This window comes from Eumetopias jubatus, unplaced genomic scaffold (assembly GCF_037043125.1).
Source record: "Eumetopias jubatus isolate StellerSeaLion01/CBP00866 unplaced genomic scaffold, mEumJub1_p1.0 scaffold_12, whole genome shotgun sequence".
In the NCBI taxonomy this organism is placed as follows: Eukaryota; Metazoa; Chordata; class Mammalia; order Carnivora; family Otariidae; genus Eumetopias; species Eumetopias jubatus.
The window spans coordinates 15,821,322-15,844,969 of record NW_028274818.1 but is presented as its reverse complement, the minus strand read 5'-3'; the positions used below and the strand labels follow the sequence as shown (position 1 = coordinate 15,844,969).

General features: G+C 37.8%; 1 protein-coding gene across 1 annotated transcript in view; it reads right to left on the bottom strand.

Moving 5' to 3' along the window:
• Positions 1–23,648, bottom strand: part of USH2A (usherin) — a 716,035-nt gene that overhangs the window by 182,426 nt on the left and 509,961 nt on the right. The window contains exons 45-46 of the mRNA XM_028104725.2: positions 23,191–23,393; positions 19,314–19,426 (exon numbers count right to left, since the gene is read on the bottom strand). Of these exons, the coding sequence (XP_027960526.2) occupies positions 19,314–19,426; positions 23,191–23,393 (316 nt within the window). The remainder of the gene's footprint in view (positions 1–19,313; positions 19,427–23,190; positions 23,394–23,648) is intronic.

Sequence of the window (23,648 nt, the reverse complement as noted above, 5' to 3'; positions counted from 1 at the left end):
ACTAAGTAAATGTAAAATAATAATTATTTTTATTCTCATTATTTTCAAAAAAAGGGGTAGAACTTTGACACTCAAGATTAATTCTAGTTTTATAATTCTACAGTTTCCAACTATAACAATTAACCAATTAGAAATAGTTATAGAGCATTTTTACATAGAAAACATTCCAGTAGGTACTTTGGAGGAGAGCAAGCACACATAAACTTAATCTCTATACTTTAAAGTATTTTTACAATAAAAGTCTTACAATAACTTATGTGACCACTTTTCTGTCACTGTTATACCTTTCATTTTAAGAAGAAATATATCTTTACAGGCAAAACTACTGGACCCTATCAGAATTCCAAGTGACATCATATATTAGGAATTCAATTAAGCCCAAACATTTACATTAAAAAGCAGCAGTCAAGATAAACCTTGACATTTTAATAGACTGCTAAAAAAAAAAGAAAATTATTTCATTTTCTTGGGGGTACAAACATAACACATTCACTAATAAGACTCTGTAGATAGGAAATTAATGTCACCTACAAGAGAACAGTTTCATAGGTGACTTGTATAGTCACCATTATTATTCTAAGGTCTTTTATCCAACTCTCAAAATTAATTCCACATTTTCCAGATACCTCTTTTGTATTCACTGCATATTCAACTACAGGAAAGACTACATTTAAGTGACATTCAAGGGTCTGACTTCTCTACAAAAGCCGGTGAATTAGTAAAGTCTAGAAAACACCATGTAGAATACCACACCATTGTAACTTCTAGCAGAGAATAGGTGTGAAGTGAGACTGCTTATATTTTTAGTGATAACATGAGCAGTTTTGCTTTTGAGGATCTGAGTCAGGTACATGAAGGTAAACGATCAAAGAAGAGTAACAAGTTTAACACCTATTCATCTCTCATTAGAACCGAAGAGAATACACTGAAAAATCTTTTGGTTGCTGATTTGAATGAAAGACATCTCAGAAATATGCACCATTATTAACTGGATTGATGGTTTCATTCCTTTTAATGTTTATAAATAAAATAGAAGAAACATTCTTATACCATAGGAATGAACGTTAAATACTGGGAAAACAAGCTGAAACTTTTTGGTTTAGATTAGTTAAGGTTGTATGCTCATGCAGAAAAATAAACCAACTGTAAGTCCTTGAATGGATTTTTTGGGTTGATTTGTTCATAAAGTCATGATTGGAGTTTATTTAACTCCCAGAACACTAGGGACTAAAATTTAAGCTACCTTAATAAAGTTTCTGATGAAAACCACTATATCTACACATATTTTGATACATGGATTCATTGATTGTTCAGGCATTTTAGTTGGAGTTATTATTTTTTTTTAATTAGGTCACACTGTTCGTAGATTTACTATTCTACTTCTGTTATGACTATATACTACTGTGGCCACCACCACAATAATCATCACTTTCAATTCTTTGAGAAGTACAAAATAACACTGAAGATAGAAAGGAGTAGGGGAAAAAATCATTTCTTTATCACCTACCCTTATACAGGTGAATATTAACATGTTACAGGTCAGACAGAATTTTTATGAAGAATTAGGGTTCCCGTTGGCACTCTTTAACATTTTATTCTAATATTTTATTACATTTCGTCAAAATGGTCATGTTTGAGCCAAAAGGAAAAAAATCTTCAGATACTTTAAGATATCAATCTAGATGGGGATCTAGATTCCCTGATCATGTTTACAAAGACCTTTTTTTTTTCCTCTATTCAACTTGGTTATTTCTGTCAATTATTTATGTAACACTTAAGTTCTTCCAGATTATGGCTATTACAAACGATCAGGTAACTTTTAATATAGGATTAAATAAATGTTGTATGATGACAATATTAACTCTCACCTCTCAAATCGAGTTATTGAATATTTAATTATCTATCAGAATGTTTAGCATAACTTGTAATAGGTGAAAAATCAAAAGATGAAATGTGTGCCCTTGGGTAATAGTTGATATAAAACATGCATACATGAAGCATGTAAATGTAATACAGCAATGGAAAGTCAAGTGTTTAAATGTGTTTGGGCTACAGATATTATAAAAACACATAAGCAAAGATCACTGTCTTCTAGACTAAACAATGAAGGTCTCATGGGACAAATTGCTATGGACTTGAATTCGGGAATGCGGATGGGAAAAAAATGGCAGGAAAATCAACATAAACAAAAGTAAGAGGTGCGAATCATCCTACGTGTGTATCAAAGAGTAATGTGACCAATTTGATGAATGAATAAGCTACATAGCAGTAAAGGAGGGAAATTTAAATAAAAGAAAAAAGTTTATGGAGTCCCTCAGATACCATGCTGAGTTTGATAGTAAAATAGTATGATTGTGCAGTGTTGTCACTGCCAGAATATAAAGCCCCATTAGAATTAATAACCTGACAGGTTAGAGTAGAAGAGACCTGGGGTAGACAGAAATGTCAGTGAGCTACATTAGTACCTCAAGTACAAAAGAATGTTGAATGGGGTTTCCCTCTTGTATAGGAATTTGCACTACAGCTCCAAGCAGGATGACAGATACTGAAGTCCTCCATTTAAAAGTGGTATTTCATTTCTAAAGGGAACATCAAGATTCTATTGATTTCTGAGGATAAAACTCCTCTTTAACATTGACCCATCACCTAAAACAACCAAAAATAAACAGAATTCTAGGAAAGTTTTAGAAACTCTCACTAAATATTTAGTGAATATTTATTAAATGCCTCCTATATGTCAGGCACTGTTCTATATTCATCAGTGCACAAGAGAGATAAAGCCCCTTTTTGCATAAAACTTAAATTTTTCTTGGAGAAGAGGGACAGTAAAGAAACACATAAGTATATCATATGTCAGGTTGGTGGTCTGAGAAAGCCCAGTTCTTCCATGCAGAAATTTGAAAGAAGGGATGTAGCAAGCCCAGAGGAGCTTCTGAGCAGAGGGAACAAGAGGTGTAAAGGCAAAGAGGCAACAATGTGCTTGGCTTGTTGAAGAGCCAGTGAATCTAGTAGGACTGGACTGGACTGTACAACAGATAGAATGTTGGAAAATAAGATCAGATGGGTGTCGGGAGGCTGGAATGGGGGTGTGCAGATGATGTAGGATTTTGTACGACACAGAAATAACTGGATCTGTTTTTGAGTGTGTTGGAAAAACTGGAGGTTTTTGAGGCAAAGAGTGAAAAAGGAGTTATTTACTTAGTGAAGAGTGACATCAAATCCACCCCTTAACTTCCACTAAAAACATACTCGAGGCTAAAGAAGGCATTCAAAACATGTCACTTAGAGAAACTGGAAGCAGAGAAATTGGAAGCACTTGTTTCTCATTGTTGGAACTTACTGAGATGCAGAAATGTCTAAATCTAAAATCTGTTGCTGTCCCCTGAGGATAGTAGGGAGTTGGAAACAGCTTGACATGGAGCTTGACAGTCTATATAAGCAAAGAAAAGGTGCTTTCCTTCAGAGAAAGATTAGAGAATCCTGATTGCTAGGTATTATCCATAGCAGCTGCAATGGAATGGTAAAATGAAGAGAACCACATGGCACAGATCAGTGAGCTTCTCCTGAGCCATGAGATGCCCTGCAATCCAGCTAGGCTTGAGCCAGCTTAAAGGTACACTGCTCACGATGACAGCCCTCTAGGAAGAGGAGACTCCAGCAAGAAGTGTTCTTGGGATGTCCTACTCTGTTGGCACCACAACAGATCCTCTATGGAGGGCAACCCTCATGTCAGGGAACTTGGCTATGTGGAGATCCTCTTGGGACCTCACAAGGGAAACACAATTGTTCAGGAAAGTACCACCTGACACATGGAAGGCTTTGGTGGTCATTCAGTGATGGCAGCGAAATGATAACATTGAGAGGAGACACACTGGATTAAAGGGGACAGGAAGGAAAGAGAAAGAAGGGAATGGGCAAGGTGTGAACAAGCTGAGCCTGTGACATGGTAGAATCTTTGAACCAGACACGAGCTTAATATTTTGCTGGAGACAGAAAAGACTTTTTAATACTTGATCATGAATCTTAATTACCAAAGTGAGACTCATAACTAAAAATAATTCAAAACCCATAAGATGTTTCTGAGAGGCTTTCAAGAGTTGAGGAGAGGACAACCAAAGGATTATGTTTAAGGCGGCAAGTAGTGGGCAAAGAGCAAAGACTTTACCTCTTTGTATCTCACTGAATTAAGACAGCTACATAAACTGGTTACATAAACTTTAACAGTAAAAACATAAACCAGGGTGGTGGTGGTGGAAATGGAGAAGAGGAATACATGTAAGATCATGCTTCAAAACAAAACATACTAAAATTGGTATTTAGTCAACTCAGGGGATTAAAAAATTCAAAGATCTCTGTGATAATACGCAGGTGGTGGTGCATTTGTGAAAATGGCTGTTGGAAAAGATGATGAGTTAGGTGAGAATGAACTGCTGAAGCTTGAGGTGGTGGAAGTGGTGGGCGGAGAGCATTACAGAAAATCAATGGACAACTGCATACATGAGACTAGAGTGTGGGGAGAAAACAGGGCCAGAGGCCTTTGAGACGTCAGAATGACCAAAACTGTGATATTTAAACTACCTGATTAGTAGTCTTTCTGCTCAGGACACCCACAGTGAATAAATGGATTTGGAATGGACCCAACAAAAGAAATGAATGGGTATTCAGAGCACAGGGGACAGTGTGGCGGTTAAAGGCCAAAGTGAATTAGGAAGAGCTGGACTTTGCTGAAATCCACACGGTCTGCCTCAGGGACTAAGCAGAAGCTGCCAGAGTTACAGAAGTTAAAGGAGTTTGGGAAAGAGAGGTTGCTTAGGAAATGGGAGGTACTGATGGCAGAGTCTTAAGAAAAAGCTCGATATTCTATAAGGTCTTTTAATCAAACAATGTGTCTGTTATCAGAACTCACTGGCCATTAAGATAATAAGTGCTGAATTATAAGACTTGATTGTATCTGTACAGCAGTAGTAAATATACTTCAAACGATCTCTTTCAAGAGGTCTTCCCATATCCTTTATTTATTTTTTTTTAAACTTTTAAGATTTTATTTATTTATTTGAGAGAGAGAGAATGAGAGATAGAGAGCATGAGAGGGAAGAGGGTCAGAGGGAGAAGCAGACTCCCCGCTGAGCAGGGAGCCAATGTGGGACTCGATCCCGGGACTCCAGGATCATGACCTGAGCCGAAGGCAGTCGCTTAACCAACTGAGCCACCCAGGCGCCCTTCCCATATCCTTTAAAGACTAACAGTGGGGCACCTGGCTGGCTCAGTTGGTAGAATATGCCACTCTTGATGTTAGGGTTGTGAGTTTGAACCCATGTTGGGCACAGAGCCTACTTGAAAGAAAGAGAGAGAGAGAGAGAGAGAGAGAGAGAGAGAGAGAGAGAAAGAAAGAAAGAAAGAAAGAAAGAAAGAAAGAAAGAAAGAAAGGAAGGAAGGAAGGAAGGAAGGAAGGAAGAAAAAAAGAAAAAGAAAGAAAGAAAGAAAGAAAGAAAGAAAGAAAGAAAGAAAGAAAGAAAGAAAGAAAGAAGAAAGAAAGAAAGAAAGAAAGAAAGAAAGAAAGAAAGAAAGAAAGAAAGAAAGAAAGAAAGAAAGAAAGAAAGAAAGAAAGAAGAAAGAGAAAGAAAGACTCTAACAGAAAGTTCCAATCCAAATTAAAATGTGTCTCTAGTTGTCCATATTGGTAAGGGAGAGAGTTTAAAATACGGGTGAAGAAGACTTGATTTAACATATTACATCTACAGTCCAACATTCTCTCCATTAAAAAAAGAAAAAATCTTTTTTTACATACAAAATACAAAATTTTACTTCAGTCACTGAAAGAAATCAGAAAGGGAAAATTAAGGGTAGAAGAGATTCTCTGATAATACAAAAAAAGTCATACTCTAAAAAAAAAACAGAGGCCTCAAAATTTCACCTCAAATCTGATGAGGCAAAAAGAGGAAAATTCTTTTTCCACAAGATATAACCTCTTTTGCTATTTTCAACCCCAAACTAAGTAATTTGAAAATATAAGGGGATTTATAAATGATGATAGTGGTTTAAGCTTCATTTAAAGACACACAGCCTGTGCTGCTATCATAAAGGTTTCTGAAAAGTTGGTATGTAAAAATATCATTTATATCATTCAGTAGCTTCAGGCAAATTTTCAAACAATTATTTGCAAATGCTACAAAGACATTATACCACAGACTCCTCATCAATAATACAGCCTTGAACTGATTTGGAGCTGAAAACACTGCCATAGTTTCCAATTAAAGAAAATGAAAGACATGATCTGTGTTCTGTCTCTGCTCTCCTTTGATTTTCACCCCTGGAAATCATGCATTTTGGAATACTAGCAGTAACTAATAAAATCTCTTTCTTGTTTATGTTTTTTTATTTATTTTTTTTAGCTTATCTATATATAGAGAACAAGTAAGTAAACTTTCCAGGCAGCCCAGCACCCAATGAAGCTGTCAGCTCTCCTGTTTGTCATATTTTAGTCCAAGCCAAAGCCAGCCAGCTATCTTCATCCAGCATAGACTCTACATTCTCAAGGACCAGAATTAATGAATTAACTATTGATTAAATTCCACTCTAGCAAATCCACCAAGGCAAATAAATGAACTACCAGGGCACGTGTAGGCCATGGCCAAACATGTCTGGGCTATCGATCACTAGTTAGTATTCTTTTGGGATATAGAAGCAGCTGATGATAATATGACAGGTATGGAAAATGTGATGTAGAAACAGAGTTTGTTTCTGAAGGAGCAGCATATAGAACTAGAAGGGCTCATGTGATCTTTCAGGATTGTGTTCTATAGCGTCTTTGGTTTATATATAATAGGAAAAACATGCATAAGTGCTTGTGCTGCAGATGTCATAAGGCATAAGTTAAGGCCAAAGACAAAGATGAGTTGATGCGTTCCATGCATATAAACAAATAGGCTGATATACTATCTCTATATATTATTAAAATATATGAAAGTTAAATGTTACTGACTATTGTGTCCTACCAAAAATAAACAAAGAATCTAACAAATATGTGTCTTATTAGAAACCAAATCATTGTGGCAGAGCAAGATGGCGGAGGAGTAGGAGACCTGGATTTCGTCTGGTCTCAGGAATTCAAGTGGATAGGGATCAAACCATTCTGAACACCTACGAACTCAACAGGAGATCGAAGAAAAGAATAGCAGCAACTCTCTGAACAGAAAAGCAACCACTTTCTGGAAGGTAAGACGTGCGGAGAAGTGAATACAAGGCGATATTCGAGAGGATAGACGATGGGGGAGTGGGCCTCCATTGGCCGCTTCTGGCAAGTGATAGAGCCGCGGAGCACAAAATCGGAACTTTTAGAAGTCGGCTCCGCTGAGGGACGTCGCTCCAGTGGCTAAGCGGGGGGTGGAACCCTCACGGGACAGTGTGGTCTCAGGACCATCGGGGTCACAGAAAGACCGGGGGTGCCTGAGGGCAGCAGAGCTCCCGGGTATCAAAGCAGGGAAGCCAGCTGCAGAGATGGAGCTGAAGAGCAAGCTCTCAGCTCGGGGTTGCCATAAACTGTGATCCGTGACAGTCGGGCCACTGCTCCTCCAGCAAGGACCCAACAAGTGGCGGATCCAGGGAGACTCTCCTCCCTCCCCCAGGAGGAGTGGCGCGGGAGCGCACCGCAGGGATCTGCTGGGTTTGGAGACTCCACATGGGGTCGGGTGCCAGAGATAGAAACGCTCGGTGACAGGCCAGGTGAGCACAGAGTGCGGCCGGAGACCGGGGAGACAGGAGTGATTGACTGCTTTTCTCTGGGGGTGCACTGAGGAGCAGGGCCCCGAGTTCTCGACTCCTCTGGGCGGAGATTGGGAGGCCGCCATTTTCACTCTCGTCCTCCAAAGCTGTACGAAAAGCTTGCAGAGAACAAAAGCTCCTGAAAGCAAACCCGAGCTGATTACTTAGCCCGGACCCGGCAAGGGCGGGGCAATTCTGCCTCCCGCAAAGACACTTGGGAACCACGGCAACAGGCCCCTCCCCCAGAAGATCAGCTCGAACAGCCAGACAAGACCGAGTTTACTCATCAATGCGAACTGCAGAACTCCAGCGCTAGGGGAATACTGCACATAGAATTCATGGCTTTTTTACCATGATTTATTAGTCTTCAAAGTTAATTTTTTAACTTTTTTAAAAATTTTTCTTTTTCCCTTTTCCAACCAATATCTTATCAATCCCTTTTTTTTAAAAAAAATTCTTTTTCATTTTTAGAGCTATATTCTATCCCTTCATAGTAGTTACCTTTATTTTTGGCATATATATATAAGTTGTTCTCTCTTTAAAATTTTGAGATACAGTTTCTTCTAACAGATCAAAATATACCCTAAATCTCTAGTGTATGGGTTTTTTCCAGTCTCCTGCCTGATCACATTCTCTCCCCTTTTTTTTCTTTTTTTCCTTTTTTTAATCCTCTTCTTTATTTTTTCAAATACCTTCTGATCAATTCGTTTTTTAAAATTTTTAATAATTTTCATTTTTACATTCATATTCCATCCCATCATTGTATCAACCCTTATTTTGTACATATATAAGTCTTTCTTTCTTTAAAATTTTAGGAGGCACTTTCTTCTAACAGACCAAAATACACTCAAAATCTAGTGTGTGGCACTGATCTATGCATCAGTCTGATCATATTTGATCATATTCTGTTTTGTTTTGTTTTGTTCTGTTTTTGTTTGTTTTTATCTTTTTCTTTTTTTTTCCTCTTTCTTTTTTCTTTCTTTCCCTTTCTTTTCCCCTGGTTTCAGGTCTTTTCTGATTTGTTTAGAGTATATTTTCTGGGGACATTGTTAACCTGTTAGCATTTTGTTCTCTCATTCATCTGTTCTCCTCTGGACAAAATGACAAGACGAAAAAAATTACCTCAACAAAAAGAACAAGAGGTAGTACCGTCTGCCAGGGACCTACTCAATACGGACAGTAGTGCGATGTCGGACCTAGAGTTCAGAATCATGATTTTAAAGATACTAGCTGGGCTTGAAAAAAGCATGGAAGTTATTAGAGAAACCCTTTCTGGAGAACTAAAAGAACTAAAATCTAACCAAGTCGAAATCAAAAGGCTATTAATGAGGTGCAATCAAAAATGGGGGCACTAACTGCTAGGATAAATGAGGCAGAAGAGAGAATCAGTGATATAGAGGACCAATGATGGAAAATGAAGAAGTTGAGAAAAGAGAAATAAACAACTACAGGATCACGAGGGCAGAATTCGAGAGAGAAGCCATACGATAAGATGAAACAACATTAGAATAATTGGGATCCCAGAAGAAGAAGAAAGAGAGAGAGGGGCAGAAGGTATATTGGAGCAAATTATAGCAGAGAACTTCCCTAATGTGGGGAAGAAAACAGGCATCAAAATCCAGGAGTCACAGAGAACCCCTCTCAAAATCAATAAAAATAGGTCAACACCCCGACATCTAATAGTAAAACTTACGAGTCTCAGAGACAAAGAGAAAATCCTGAAAGCAGCTCGGGAGAAGAGATATGTAACCTACAAGGTAGAAACATTAGATTGGCAACAGACCTATCCACAGAGACCTGGTAGGCCAGAAAGGACTGGCATGATATCTTCAGAGCACTAAACGAGAAAAATATGCAGTCAAGAATACTATATCCAGCTAGGCTGTCATTGAAAATAGAAGGAGAGAGAAAAAGCTTCTAGGACAAACAAAAACTAATAGAATTTGCAAACACGAAACCAGCCCTACAAGAAATATTGAAAGGGGTCCTCTAAGCAAAGAGAGAGGCTAAAAGAAGCATAGCCCAGAAAGGAACACAGACAATATATAATAACAGTCACCTTACAGGCAATACAATGGCACTAAATTCATATCTTTCAATAGTTACCCTGAAGGTAAATGGGCTCAATGCCCCAATCAAAAGACACAGGCTATCAGATTGGATTAAAAAACAAGACCCATCGATATGCTGTCTGCAAGAGACTCATTTTAGACCCAAAGACACCTCCACATTGAAAGTGAGGGGGTGGAAAACCATTTACCATGCTAATGGACACCAAAAGAAAGCTGGGGTGGCAATCCTTATATCAGACAAATTAGATTTTAAAACAAAGACTGTAATAAGAGATGAGGAAGGACACTCTATCCTACTTAAAGGGTCTATCCAACAAGAAGATCTAACAATTGTAAATATCTATGCTCGTAACATGGGAGCAGCCAATTATATAAGGCAATTAATAACAAAAGCAAAGAAACACATTGACAACAGTACAATAATAGTGGGGGACTTTTACACCCCCCTGACTGAAATGGACAGATCATCTAAGCAAAAGATCAACAAGGAAATAAAGACTTTAAATGACACACTGCACCAAAGGGACTTCACAGCCATATTCAGAACATTCCATCCCAAAGCAATGGAATACACATTCTTCTCTATTGCCCATGGAACTTTCTCCAGAATAGATCACATCCTAGGTCACAAATCAGGTCTCAACCAGTACCAAAAGATTGGGATTATTCCCTGCATATTTTCAGACCACAATGCTATGAAACTAGAACTCAATCACAAGAGGAAAGTCAGAAAGAACTCAAATACATGGAGGCTAAAGAGCATCCTACTAAAGAATGAATGGGTCAACCAGGAAATTAAAGAAGAATTTAAAAAATTCATGGAAACCAATGAAAATAAGAACACAACTATTCAATCTCTTTGCGATACAGCAAAGGCAGTCCTAGGAGAAAAGTATATAGCAATACAAGCCTTTCTCAAGAAACAAGAAAGGTCTCAAATACACAACCTAACCCTACACCTAAAGGAGCTAGAGAAAAAAAAGCAAATAAAACCTAAACCCAGCAGGAGAAGAGAAATAATAAAAATCAGAGCAGAAATCAATGAACTAGAAACCAAAAGAACAGTAGAACAGATCAACGAAACTAGGAGCTGGTTCTTTGAAAGCATTAACAAGATTGATAAACCCCTGGACAGACTGATCAAAAAGAAAAGAGAAATGACCCAAATCAACAAAATCATGAATGAAAGAGGAGAGATCACAACCAACACCAAAGAAATACAAACAATTATAAGAACATATTATGAGCAACTCTATGCCAACAAATTAGATAACCTGGAAGAAATGGATGCATTCCTAGAGATGTATCAACTACCAAAATTGAACCAGGAAGAAATAGAAAACCTGAACAGACCTATAACCACTAAGGAAATTGAAGCAGTCATCAAAAATCTCCCAACAAACAAAAGCCCAGGGCCAGATGGCTTCCCAGGGGAATTCTACCAAACATTTAAAGAAGAATTAATACCTATTCTCCTGAAACTGTTCCAAAAAATAGAAATGGAAGGAAAACTTCCAAACTCATTTTATGAGGGCAGCATTACCTTGATCCCAAAACCAGACAAAGACCCCATCGAAAAGAGAATCACAGACCAATATCCTTGATGAACATGGATGCAAAAATTCTCACCAAAATACTAGCCAATAGGATCCAATAGTACATTAAAGGATTATTCACCATGACCAAGTGGGATTTATCCTTGGGCTGCAAGGTTGGTTCAACATCCACAAATCAATCAACGTGATACAATATATTAACAAAAGAAAGAAAAGAATCATATGATCCTCTCAATAGATGCAGAAAAAGCATTTGACAAAGTACAGCATCCTTTCTTGAACAAAACTTTTCAGAGTATAGGGATGGAGGGTACATACCTCAACATCATAAAAGCCATCTAAGAAAAACCTACAGCGAATATCATTCTCAATGGGGAAAAGCTGAGAGCTTTCCCCTTAAGGTCAGAACGCGGCAGGGTTGTCCACTATCACCACTGCTACTCAACATAGTATTAGAAGTCCTAGCCACAGCCATCAGACAACAAAAGGAAATCAAAGGCATCCAAATTGGCAAAGAGGAAGTCAAACTCTCACTCTTTGCAGATGATATGATCCTTTAGGTGGAAAACCCAAAAGACTCCACCCCAAAACTGCTAGAACTCATACAGGAATTCAGTAAAGTAGCAGGATATAAAATCAATGCACAGAAATCAGTGGCATTCCTATACACCAACAACAAGACAGAAGAGAGAGAAATTAAGGAGTTGATCCCATTTACAATCGCACCCAAAACCATAAGATACCTAGGAATAAATCTAACCAAAGAGGCAAAGGAACTGTACTCAGAAAACTATAAAATACACATGAAAGAAATTGAGGAAGACACAAAGAAATGGAAAAACGGTCCATGCGCATGGATTGGAAGAACAAACATTGTGAAGATGTCAATGCTACCTAGAGCAATCTACACATTCCATGCAATCCCCATCAAAATACCATCCACTTTTTTCAAAGAAATGGAACAAATAATCCCAAAATTTGTATGGAACCAGAAGAGACCCCGAATAGCCAGAGGAATGTTGAAAAAGAAAAGCAAAGCTGGCAGCATCACAATTCCAGACTTCAAGTTCTATTACAAAGCTGTCATCATGAAGACAGTATGGTAATGGCACAAAAAAGGACACATCGATCAATGGAACAGAATAGAGAGCCCAGAAATGGACCCTCAACTCTAATGTCAACTAATCTTTGACAAAGCAGGAAAGAATCCAATGGAAAAAAGACAGTCTCTTCAACAAATGGTGTTGGGAAAATTGGAAAGCCACATGGAGAAGAATGAAACTGGACCATTTCCTTACACCACACACAAAAATAGACTCCAAATGGTTGAAAGACCTAAACGTGAGACAGGAGTCCATCAACATCCTAAAGGAGATCACAGGCAACAACCTCTTTGACCTCAGCTGCAGCAACTTCTTCCTAGACATATCGCCAAAGGCAAGGGAAGCAAGGGCCAAAATGAACTCTTGGGATTTCATCAAGATAAAAAGCTTTTGTACAGCAAAAGAAACAGTCCACAAAACCAAAAGAAAACCGACGGAATGGGAGAAAATATTTGCAAATGACATATCAGATAAAGGGCTAGTATCCAAAATCTATAAAGAACTTATCAAACTCAACACCCAAAGAACAAATAATCCAATCAAGAAATGGGCAGAAGACATGAACAGACATTTTTCCAAAGAAGACATCCAAATGGCCACAAAACACATGAAAAAGTGCTCAACATCGCTCGGCATCAGGGAAATCCAAATCAATACCTCAGTGAGATATCACCTCACACCAGTCAGAATGGCTAAAATTAACAAGTCAGGAAATGACAAATGTTGGCGGGGATGCGGAGAAAGGGGAACCCTCCTACACTGTTGGTGGGAATGCAAGCTGGTGCAACCACTCTGGAAAACAGTATGGAGGTTCCTCAAACAGTTGAAAATAGAGCTACCATACGATCCAGCAATTGCACTACTGGGTATTTACCCCAAAGATAGAAGTGTAGGGACCCGAAGGTGTACCTGCACCCCAATGTTTATAGCAGCAATGTCCACAATAGCCAAACTGTGGAAAGAGCCAAGATGTCCATCGACAGAAGAATGGATAAAGAAGAAGTGGTATATATACACAATGGAATATTATGCAGCCATCAAAAGGGAATGAGATCTTGCCATTTGCAATGACGTGGATGGAACTGGAGGGTGTTATGCTGAGTGAAATAAGTCAATCAGAGAAAGACATGTATCATATGACCTCACTGATATGAGGAATTCTTAATCTCAGGAAACAAACTGATGGTTGCTAGAGTAGGGGTGTTGTGGGAGGGATGGGGTGGCCGGGTGATAGACATTGGGGAGGTTATGTGCTATGGTGAGTGCTGTGAATTGTGCAAGACTGTTGAATCACAGATCTGTACCTCTGAAACAAATAGTGCAGTATATGTTAAAAAAAAAAAAAGAAGAAGATAGCAGGAGGGAAAAATGAAGGGGGTAAATTGGAGGGGGAGATGAACCATGAGAGATGATGGACTCTGAAAAACAAACTGAGGGTTCTAGAGGGGAGGGGGTGGGGGGATGGGTTAGCCTGGTGATGGGTATTAAAGAGGGCACATTCTGGGTGGAGCACTGGGTGTTATGCACAAACAATGAATCATGGAACACTACATCAAAAACTAATGATGTAATGTATGGTGATTAACATAACAATAAAAAATTAAAAAAAAAGAAAGCAAATCATTTTAAGTGCTATTGAAGTTAACTCAGTCTACTGACATTTTTCTTGAAGAATTTCTCATTTGATTTTGCCCATCGCTAATATAAGAAAGACTTTTTTGAACCAAAATAAAAACATAACTAACAAGTATACAGTGCCAGAAGTTTAATAAAATTACACAAACAATAACATGCACAAAGGAGGCTCTGCTTTGGTGTTGGTGTAGTTTTGATTAAGAGCTTGGCAGCCTATGGCTGCTCATTAGCGTCTTGCCTTTGGAAAATGTTGCTCTTCTATGATGAATCATTTTTAGAAAGGAAAGATTTTTCTTGCCAATATTTGGCTGTGAATGATTTCTATCAAGTTTTTTTCTAGATTTTTGACAAAAAAAAAAGGAAGCAAGGAAGGAAGGAAGAATGAAAGAAAGGGAAAAACAACAAAAAGGAAATAAAGTTGGGACACCTGGGTGGCTCAGTCAGTTAAGCGTCTGACTCTTGATTTCAGCTTAGGTCATGATCTCAGGATCCTGAGATTGAGCCCTGCACAGAGTTCCTGCTCAGTGGGGAGTCTGCTTGAGATTCTTTCTTCCTCTGCCCTCACCCCCTCCCCTAAAAATAAATAAATAAAATCCTTTTTAAAAAGGAAATAAGGTTGCCAAAGGGATTGGAATTAAAAAAAATATATATGTGGTGAGAGGGACTTTCTGTGGCTGACCAATATGGAATAAACCTGTTGCAACATTTCTCTCTGACTGACCACCACTAAAGAGTGTGCAGGAATTACAAGAAGCAACCAACCAAGGATTCTGAAAAGTTAACAACAGAGGCAGATCAGGAGGGGAGCCAAAACTTGGAAAAAAAAAAAAAAGCAAGTATATAAGGATGAATTTGTCATAGTTTCCCCTCTTTCATTTCCCATTTTAACCCAAGAGCAGCCCCAGTGTGGAACTGTGCACTGGGCAAGAAAAACCTATGTGAGAAACCCTATCTTTCTGGCCAGAGTACAAAAAGGCCTTACAACTCAGAAGGTGTGAGGGAAATCCCTGTTTTGTTTTTTCTTTTTTTCCTCTGGACCCTGGTCTGAGGATGATTCTAGTCAAGGAGCTGTACTATAGCAGTCCTGGTCAAATGAGAATCTAAAATCCCAAGAAAAATCTCTTTCTGACCACAGGAACCAGGAAAAAGGGGCCCCTGTGGCCCAAAAATAGTGTGTGGGAGGGTATCCCTGTATTTCCTTCTATTTTCTCTCATCTTATTGCCCCCAACACAGCCTCATTTATATAAAATGTAAGATAACTTGGAAAGCTAAAGTTCCAAGAGAAACCATGTCTTCTTATCTAGCCAATCCCACAGAGGAAGTACAGGGATCTGAAAAATGTGGGAGAAATCCCAGAGAAGAGAAAGCTAGCTGATCTTCTAATTCTGTGTATGAACCAACACAAGTCCTGACTCAACTCCAAACTATATGTGCCTGGTTGCTTCCCATGCAGAGGAAATCTGAGCATCACAGCAAAGACTTTGAGACCTGAACCATTACATAATCCCCAAACAAATACCAGATTAGCCACTGAAAAGTGCATGCATGGAGCAGACACGAAGCAGCATAGCAAAACTTTTGAAAAATGAACTGAAATTGGAACCACTGAGCACACAAGGCAAGACAGAATTTGCATTCTGAAGCTAACCAGATGATTACCTGCTAAATGAAACAAACTAAAACTTCAACCTTCAAATTTTTAACAGGACTCAAATGATCATACTAATATTTAAAATGTCCAGGAAACAACCCAAAATCACTCAAAATTACACAAGTCAAAAAAAAGCTGAAGTAGCTATATGAGTATCAGACAAACTATGCTTGATAATGAGAAAATTATCAGGAAAGGAAAAGGATATTACACAATGATGAAAGAATCAATTTACCAAGACATAGCAATCCTGAACGTGTATGCACCTAATAATAAAGCATCAAAATACATGGGGCTAAAAACTGATAGTTCTAAAAAAGAAATAGATAAGCCCACAATTATATTTGGAGCTTTCAACATTCTTCTCACAATATTTGTTTTTGAGAACAGTGCCAGGGAAGGCAAAGAAGGCTTTCATCAGTCCAATTGTAGTCTTCCACTTGATCATGAGTTTTAGCTTTGCTAAAAATCCCAGGTTTCCACTGTACCTAGGTAGCCTTAATTCCTAGGAATCTCTGTTTGTTTCTCCAGAGAATACAATTCTGGTCTCCTGGGAGTGGAATATGCCAGATGGAGCAAGAGAAGCAGACATCTGCCTGCATAATATTGTGGTGAGGAACCTTGAATTTTTTGATGGTTAATTTTATGCATCAACTTGACTGAGCCACAAGGTGCCCAGATATTTGGATAAACATTATTTCTGGGTATGTCTGTGAGGTTGTTTCTGAGGAGATTAGCATTTGAAATGGTGGACTTGGTTAAGCAGATTGCCTACCCCATATAGGTGGGCATTACCCAATCAGTTGAGGGCCTGACTAGAACAGAAGGGTTGAGGAAGGGGAAATTCCCTTTCTTTGCCTGACTCCTTGAGCTAAGACATCAGTCTTCTGCTCTCAGCTTTGAACTGGAACTTACACCATTGGCTCCCCTACCCCTCAAACCTTTGAGAGACTGTAGCACCAGCTTTCCCAGGTCTTCAGTTTGAGGTTCTGTTTCTCTGGAGAATCCTGACTAATTACAGGTTCCGACCACTTTTTTTCAGACTTTTACTAATCCCATGATTCCACCTTTGAACCTTAACCCATCTTCCGCTTCTTTACTATCTTTAAAGTTTGTAAGTGCTCAGACACTGAGGTTCTCTGCAGGGCAAATTAGTTTGTTTTGTGTCATTATCTCCCTCTACCAAACAACACTTTGTTGTAAAATGTTCTCCACTGCACTAAGTCATTTGCTTCTCCTTGCCAAATACTGCTTCCAAAATTGTGTTGAAATCTCTCTTCTGTTGGTCTGCTATGTCATTTTCTTGCTCTTGTTGTATAACACTCTTTTTAGCGTTTTTGCCATCAACTTAGTAAATTTGAGGATAAACTTTTTTTTTTTAGAAATAAACTTTTTTTTTTAAGATTTTATTTATTTATTTGAGAGAGAGAGAATGAGAGAGAGCACGAGAGGGAAGAGGGTCAGAGGGAGAAGCAGACTCCCCATCGAGCAGGGAGCCCGATGTGGGACTCGATCCCAGGACTCCAGGATCATGACCTGAGCAGAAGGCAGTCGCTTAACCAACTGAGCCACCCAGGCGCCCCGAGGATAAACTTTAACCATAACTAAAAAATACTTTTCTTTTGCTATTATCTGTAGGAATCTTTTTAAAGGAAAAAAGTATCCTAGAAACAGACACATATGAGCATTTGTTTAATTTCTAATAAAGCTTACAGATTTTTAGCTACATCTGAATATGTAATTTAGGACATATTCTTTTTTTAAAAAAAGACTTTATTTGAGAGGGAAAGAATGAGACAGAGAGAACATGAGATGGGGGAGGGTCAGAGGGAGAAGCAGACTCCCCGCCGAGCAGGGAGTCCAATGCGGGACTCGATCCCAGGACTCCAGGATCATGACCTGAGCCGAAGGCAGTCGCTTAACCGACTGAGCCACCCAAGTGCCCTAAGACACATTCTTTATGCCATTCACCTGGGCTTGAGTCATGAGGATGCTAACAGACAAGAAATTTGACAATATCCACCCACCTAACTATAATTCTTTCTTGAGTTCTTTAACTGGACTCAAATGTTGCATCTTTCATGATGCCTTCACTGATAATCCTGGGTAGAGTTTGGTGTTTTTCTCTACGTTTTTCCTGCATATTATAAACATATGTTGTAGTGTGCTTCACATTATTCTATAAACATTTGTTTTAGGGCAGTGTCTCTACAGTGGACTGGAACTTTGAAAATTTAAAATCATGCCTTATACATTTTTTTGTATTACTTTTTCTTTTTATATAATTATAGCCACAAATGTATCTGCTAGTACCTTTTTCATTTGACTATTTTGCCTCTGCAGAGTAGGCAATTCTGTGGATAAGTAGGGAAAATCTGCTGACAGGTTTATCAATTAATTAGCACATCTGAAATTAGGTAAGTATCTATCGTGTGTTGGATAAAAGATGTATTCAAGGAGACAAGATAAGATTTTTGCCCTGAGCAGCTAAGCATTCAATTACTTGGGTTTTTCTAATTATTTTAATCTTTAGTTCTAGTACAGGTATTTTTAAATGGATTTTTAAAAAGACCTGGAAAGGTTAATGTGTTGCAAAGAAATCCTTCAGAAATGAAATCTCTTATAACAGATTGATTTTTTTTGGTCAGTGTGTGTATGTGGGATGTGTGTGTGTGTATGTGTAAAGGTGAAGGGTGATACATTTGGCGGGGGAAAAAGTATGATGTGGGAGCACTCAAATTTCTTTCTCTAGCCTCAGACTGATGTAGAGGGAAGAAAATTGTCATCTCACTTTTGGTTTGGGAAACTTGATGTTAGATCTTTTTATTACTATTATTGTAACTTGAATTGAAAAGAGACTCACTTTCAAACTATGGCCATTTCTCAGCAACAAATGGAGATCCTACCAAGAATCTGATAAAGTTGGTAACAGTTATCCAAAGATTATCTCCCCTCTTTTTTTATAGATGTTTCTAGCTTTAGTGCAATCTGATATATGTAAATCTGTTTTTTTCAAAGAGATTAATTTAGAAGGTAGTTAATCTAATTAAAATTATATTCTTTGCATTACCAAAGGATTCACTTAAGGACACATTTAAATACAGAAAATCTTTCGTGCATTTAAGCATTTGTTCACAGGTTACTAAATAAAGGGAAGTAAATCTGGAAAATCAGGGACATTAAAACTTAGATGATGTGTCTGGTGAAGATCAACACCTAATTATACAAAAATTTTGATTTACAGATTTTTTTGGGTTGGGGGTAAGAGGCAGAGGGAGAGAAAGAGAATCTTAAGTAGGCTCCATGCCCAGTGCAGAGCCCAACACAGGGCTCAATCTCACAACCCTAAAACCATGACCTGAGCCAAAATCAAGAGTCTGATGCCTAACTGACTGAGCCACCCAAGTGCCCCTTGATTTACACAGATTTTATGTCAACTTTTTAAATGATATTGTCATTGCTGGGATGAAATCTTTGATTTTAACTTTCATTGTTTATGATCAGCTCTTTAGATTAACTGGCAAAAAATTTTACCTTGAAGTGATGCCATGAATTGTGGGTGTTGGTATATCACTTGGGGTATCTTCTACAGTGGTGATTTGGGTTCCATTACTTTTCACACAGGCATATTTGGTGCAGACTTCAACCTGCAAACATTAGTTTACAAAAGAATAAATCCAATTATTTTCAAAACATAGACTGCCAATGGATCAAATCCACCCATCCTCATCACCCATCCACAGGACTCTGCAATAGTTCTCCACAGCTTCTTGGAGTTCTATTAATATTATTTTTTTATGTTAATTGACTCCACTGGAATGAACTCAGCATAGAATATAGAAATGAGCTCAAGACAACTGATTTAGTGATTAAAATGGGGATGTCTAGCCTCTGGTTCCAACCATTCAGAAAGAGACAGACATAGTAACCTATTTGGAGCACAGTTGAGGAATGGAAGATGATTAGGTGAGTTTGCAAGCAGAATAGGTTATCACGGCATACTGCTCTCTAGATCTACACCCAGGTAGTGTAATGCTGATATCTCCCGGAAGTCTTGACACTTTACAATGAATAGCCTAAATGCTAATGTGGAATAGAAGAAAAATGAGGCCTAGAGAAGCCTTTCAATGTGGCTGAGCTATTTTATATTCATTTGTTCCAGCTGCAATTGTATTTTTACCTTAATCACAGCAGAAAATCATCATTTACCCCTTTAATTCTGCCACCTAATCTGAATAAAAACAGAGGAGGGTGGAGTAACTAAAGATCAGAAATGGAGTTCATCAAGCATTAGTAAAATAAAAGAACACATGCAGCAAGAGGGAGGAGAGATGAATGAATATACAAAAGAGTGTTAGTGGAACATCCACAAAGTGACATCATCATTCTGTTCCCAATGAAAGGGTAAGCCAAAGAGAAACTGTACTTTTTCCAACACTAACTTCCTTTCAGCATCTAATACATAAATGGAGGAGGGAAGCTGGATACAGATGAATCTTAAACACTAATGCTGAGCTTAGATGTTAGCACAGAGAATTGAGTGAAGCAGTTCTCTAAATTTCCACTGGCAACTGAGAAAAGACAAATGCGATTCTTAACTGTATTTAGTAGTTATGTCATTTTATTCAGGGGGCACTTTACACCTAAATAGGAGTTGAGGTACATTTTTATGATGCTGTTTAAGTTGTGTTCTTTATTTACACCATTCAGTCTTTTGAGGTAATGTTTTGTAGATATTTGGACACTGTCAAGGTCCTCCATTCGGGGTATGTCCCATGAAACCCCAAATAATTTAAAGGCAAAGGAACTTAAAATATATTTGGATTAATGACAGTAGAACTTCATGCATATTGGAAAATATTTGACTATATGGTGCATAATGAGATAATTCAAAATCAATTCAACTGAATTTATTATATAAATAATGTGTGCCCAATATTATAATGGGTATTGGCACAAATAATTTTATTGAGGCCTCACACATCCATTTTCATTAGTTTGTAAACTGGGGGTTACAGAAATCAGGGAATATGATCAAGTTGGTAAGATATGAGATATCTGATCTGGGTTTTACTTACCCTATTGTCTTATCTAAATATTAAACAAAGCTTTTAGTTCTAAACTACTTAGCTATATTCAAATGGTTCTCCAGAAAGCTTTTATTTTGACTGTGGAGAAATGTGTCAATATTTTTCACATTCTTACTAATGTAATATTCCAAGTGTTCATCTTTGGGGCAGGTTTCTGCTGCTACAGCTATATTGCATAATGTGAATGAAACACAAATATAAAGGTTTGCAGATTCACATTAAAAATAAAATTGAATTGAAAATTGAAATTATTATTTCAAAAAAGGAATTCATTAAAAAAAGTAAATATTTGCATTGGCATTTATGTCTGCTTTATAGTCAATAGCTTTTTTGCAGAGGGGGTTAACAGAGAGCCTTAATTCTAAAGTATTAGGCATATCAATTAGATGCATATTTTAAATGGGGCCAAATCATCTTTGACACCGTAAATGAAAATTGTTGGAATTTGATATTCAAATTTCAGTGATGCAACAACTATTTCAACCAGTATTCCTGGACTGCGAAGAGCTTCACAAAAATACAGTTATCAAGAGTAAGAACATCTTAGTTCCTAATAACACAATTTAAGTATTAGATTCTAATTTGGTCTTTTGTCTCATCTTTTTCCATGTCCCAAATCTGATCAGAAATGCATTTTCAGGTCACTAGTGACTCAAACCAGTAGGTATGAATGAAACCTTTCATAGTATAACATACCTGAAACACTAACACATCAACTCTTGCTATATAGTCAGAACGTTGGATCAGGACGTGCATGCATACACCCAGTGATCTTATCTTACATTGTATTTTGAGTCCTGGTAAAGTAAATGAATAAGTTGCCTTTTGAGGACTCAGTCAGCTTTCTCCATGAGGGCCCAAAAGAGAATAATCCAGCAAATACTCCATTACCTTCCTAAACTAACCCTGTTCATAAAGTTATATGGCTAATTATTTTGATTGTGATTTTTATTTTATAATTTGACCTATGATGTGCAGGCACGTACGGACTCACTCTAAAAACCGTGAACATAAGAATCAGTCTACATATTCCATGCTAAGGTAACTCAGGTGGGTTCATGGAAATCACAGAATGTAAAAGAAAATAATCAACATATCTTTCTTCTTTTATCAAATATCTTTTAATTTTGTTTTCTGAAGAAGCCAGGCCTAGCAGTGGGAGAGGCTAAAGCATTGGTTGTAGCTAGATGATTGTGTATGTTTCACCTTCAAATGTAGGGGAAAGAAGGGGCTGGGAAAATAAATGAGGTAGCACTTAATGGACAAAGCCAGTGAAAAGTTTCTGTGGTCAAAGAAAATATCTATGCTTAATATCTTTTGAAAATTATTTACAAAGCTCTTATGAATGTTAGAAGTAGCACAGTTTCTTTAAAAATTTACTAAACTGCCACCCTCCTCTATAAGCTTTGAGTTTCTGAAACACTCTGTTTTTATCATTAATTTCCACATTTGGCCTTGTTATCTTTTACATCCCAGTACTGTAATAAGATTTCCAACCCCTTGGGGAAAAGTTCCTTATTGTAAATGCCTTAGTTGTCTCTACATTTTTTTCTATTTTGAAGGTCAGTAGATCTCAAAGAGGTCTATGAGAGTTGGGCCTCACATGGTCAATGCACTCTGAAATTGCATGCTAACTTCTGTCACATAAATACATACATGTTTTTCCAGGCAGTTTTTCCACTGACATCATCAGATTCTCAAAGAGGTTCAAGGGCAAAAAAATTTAAATACAACTCTTCTTATGTAGGTGAGGGTTGCCACACATGTGATAAAACCCTTTAATATATTTTGTCTGCCATATATTCATTTGTGTTTTCTTGCTGCCTTCCGAATCACAGAATGCTAGAGGTGGATAGAATGTTTTAAGTCATGGAGTCCATTGTCCTTACAAAAAAGATAATTGACACCAAACAGGTTATGTAACTTTCTTGGAGTTATTAAATTAACAAATAGCAGAAATAGGGAGAAAAAAATGTCTCCACATTCACAGGCTGATTCTGCTTTTGATATCAGTAAAAGAACCAGGCAGGACAAAGGTAAACTGCATAGGAAGATTTCCTGCCAATATATGACTTGCCCCATTTTGCTTATGAGAATATCATCACCACTGTTTTCCATATTACCATTATCTTCTCTCCAGAGACTCATATGTTGGCCCACAGCAAATAGATTTAATCCTAATCATTTTCTCTCTTTTCTCTCCCCTCCCCAGTATATAAATAATCTGTAACCAAGACCAAAGGTGTCCACTTAGAGACAGAGCCCAGCATGTTTTATTTAACATATTTATAAGCTTAACCATCAAAAAACAGTGTTCTAACCTGGATGTCATAGATAGTGAAGGGAGACAGGTCTCTCAGAATGAAAGACCCAGGCACATTCATTCCAGTCTTGTAGAGCTTATTATTTACATAGACAGAATATTCAGTGACAACACCATTTGGGTTTGAAGGAGATGTCCAGATGACACATACAGCTGTACTGTTGATGATGACAACCTCTGGAGGAAGCATGCCCTGAGGCTCTAGAATTAAAGGAAGAAACTGAATAAACTCCAGCTGTCTCTGAAAAAGCACTTGTTAAACTCAATGCAGATTAGTATTTAGGTTTAGCAAAAGGTTCGTTGCTTATCTGCTTTTCTCTGATGAAGTTATCACAGTCTGTAGTCCTCTGTAAATTGGCTTATTATACTCTCAGTTAGAAACCGTAAGAATTGGTGGTAAAATGCTTTATACCACCAGCATAGTGCTAATCTTCAATACTATGTGACCAGTGGGAT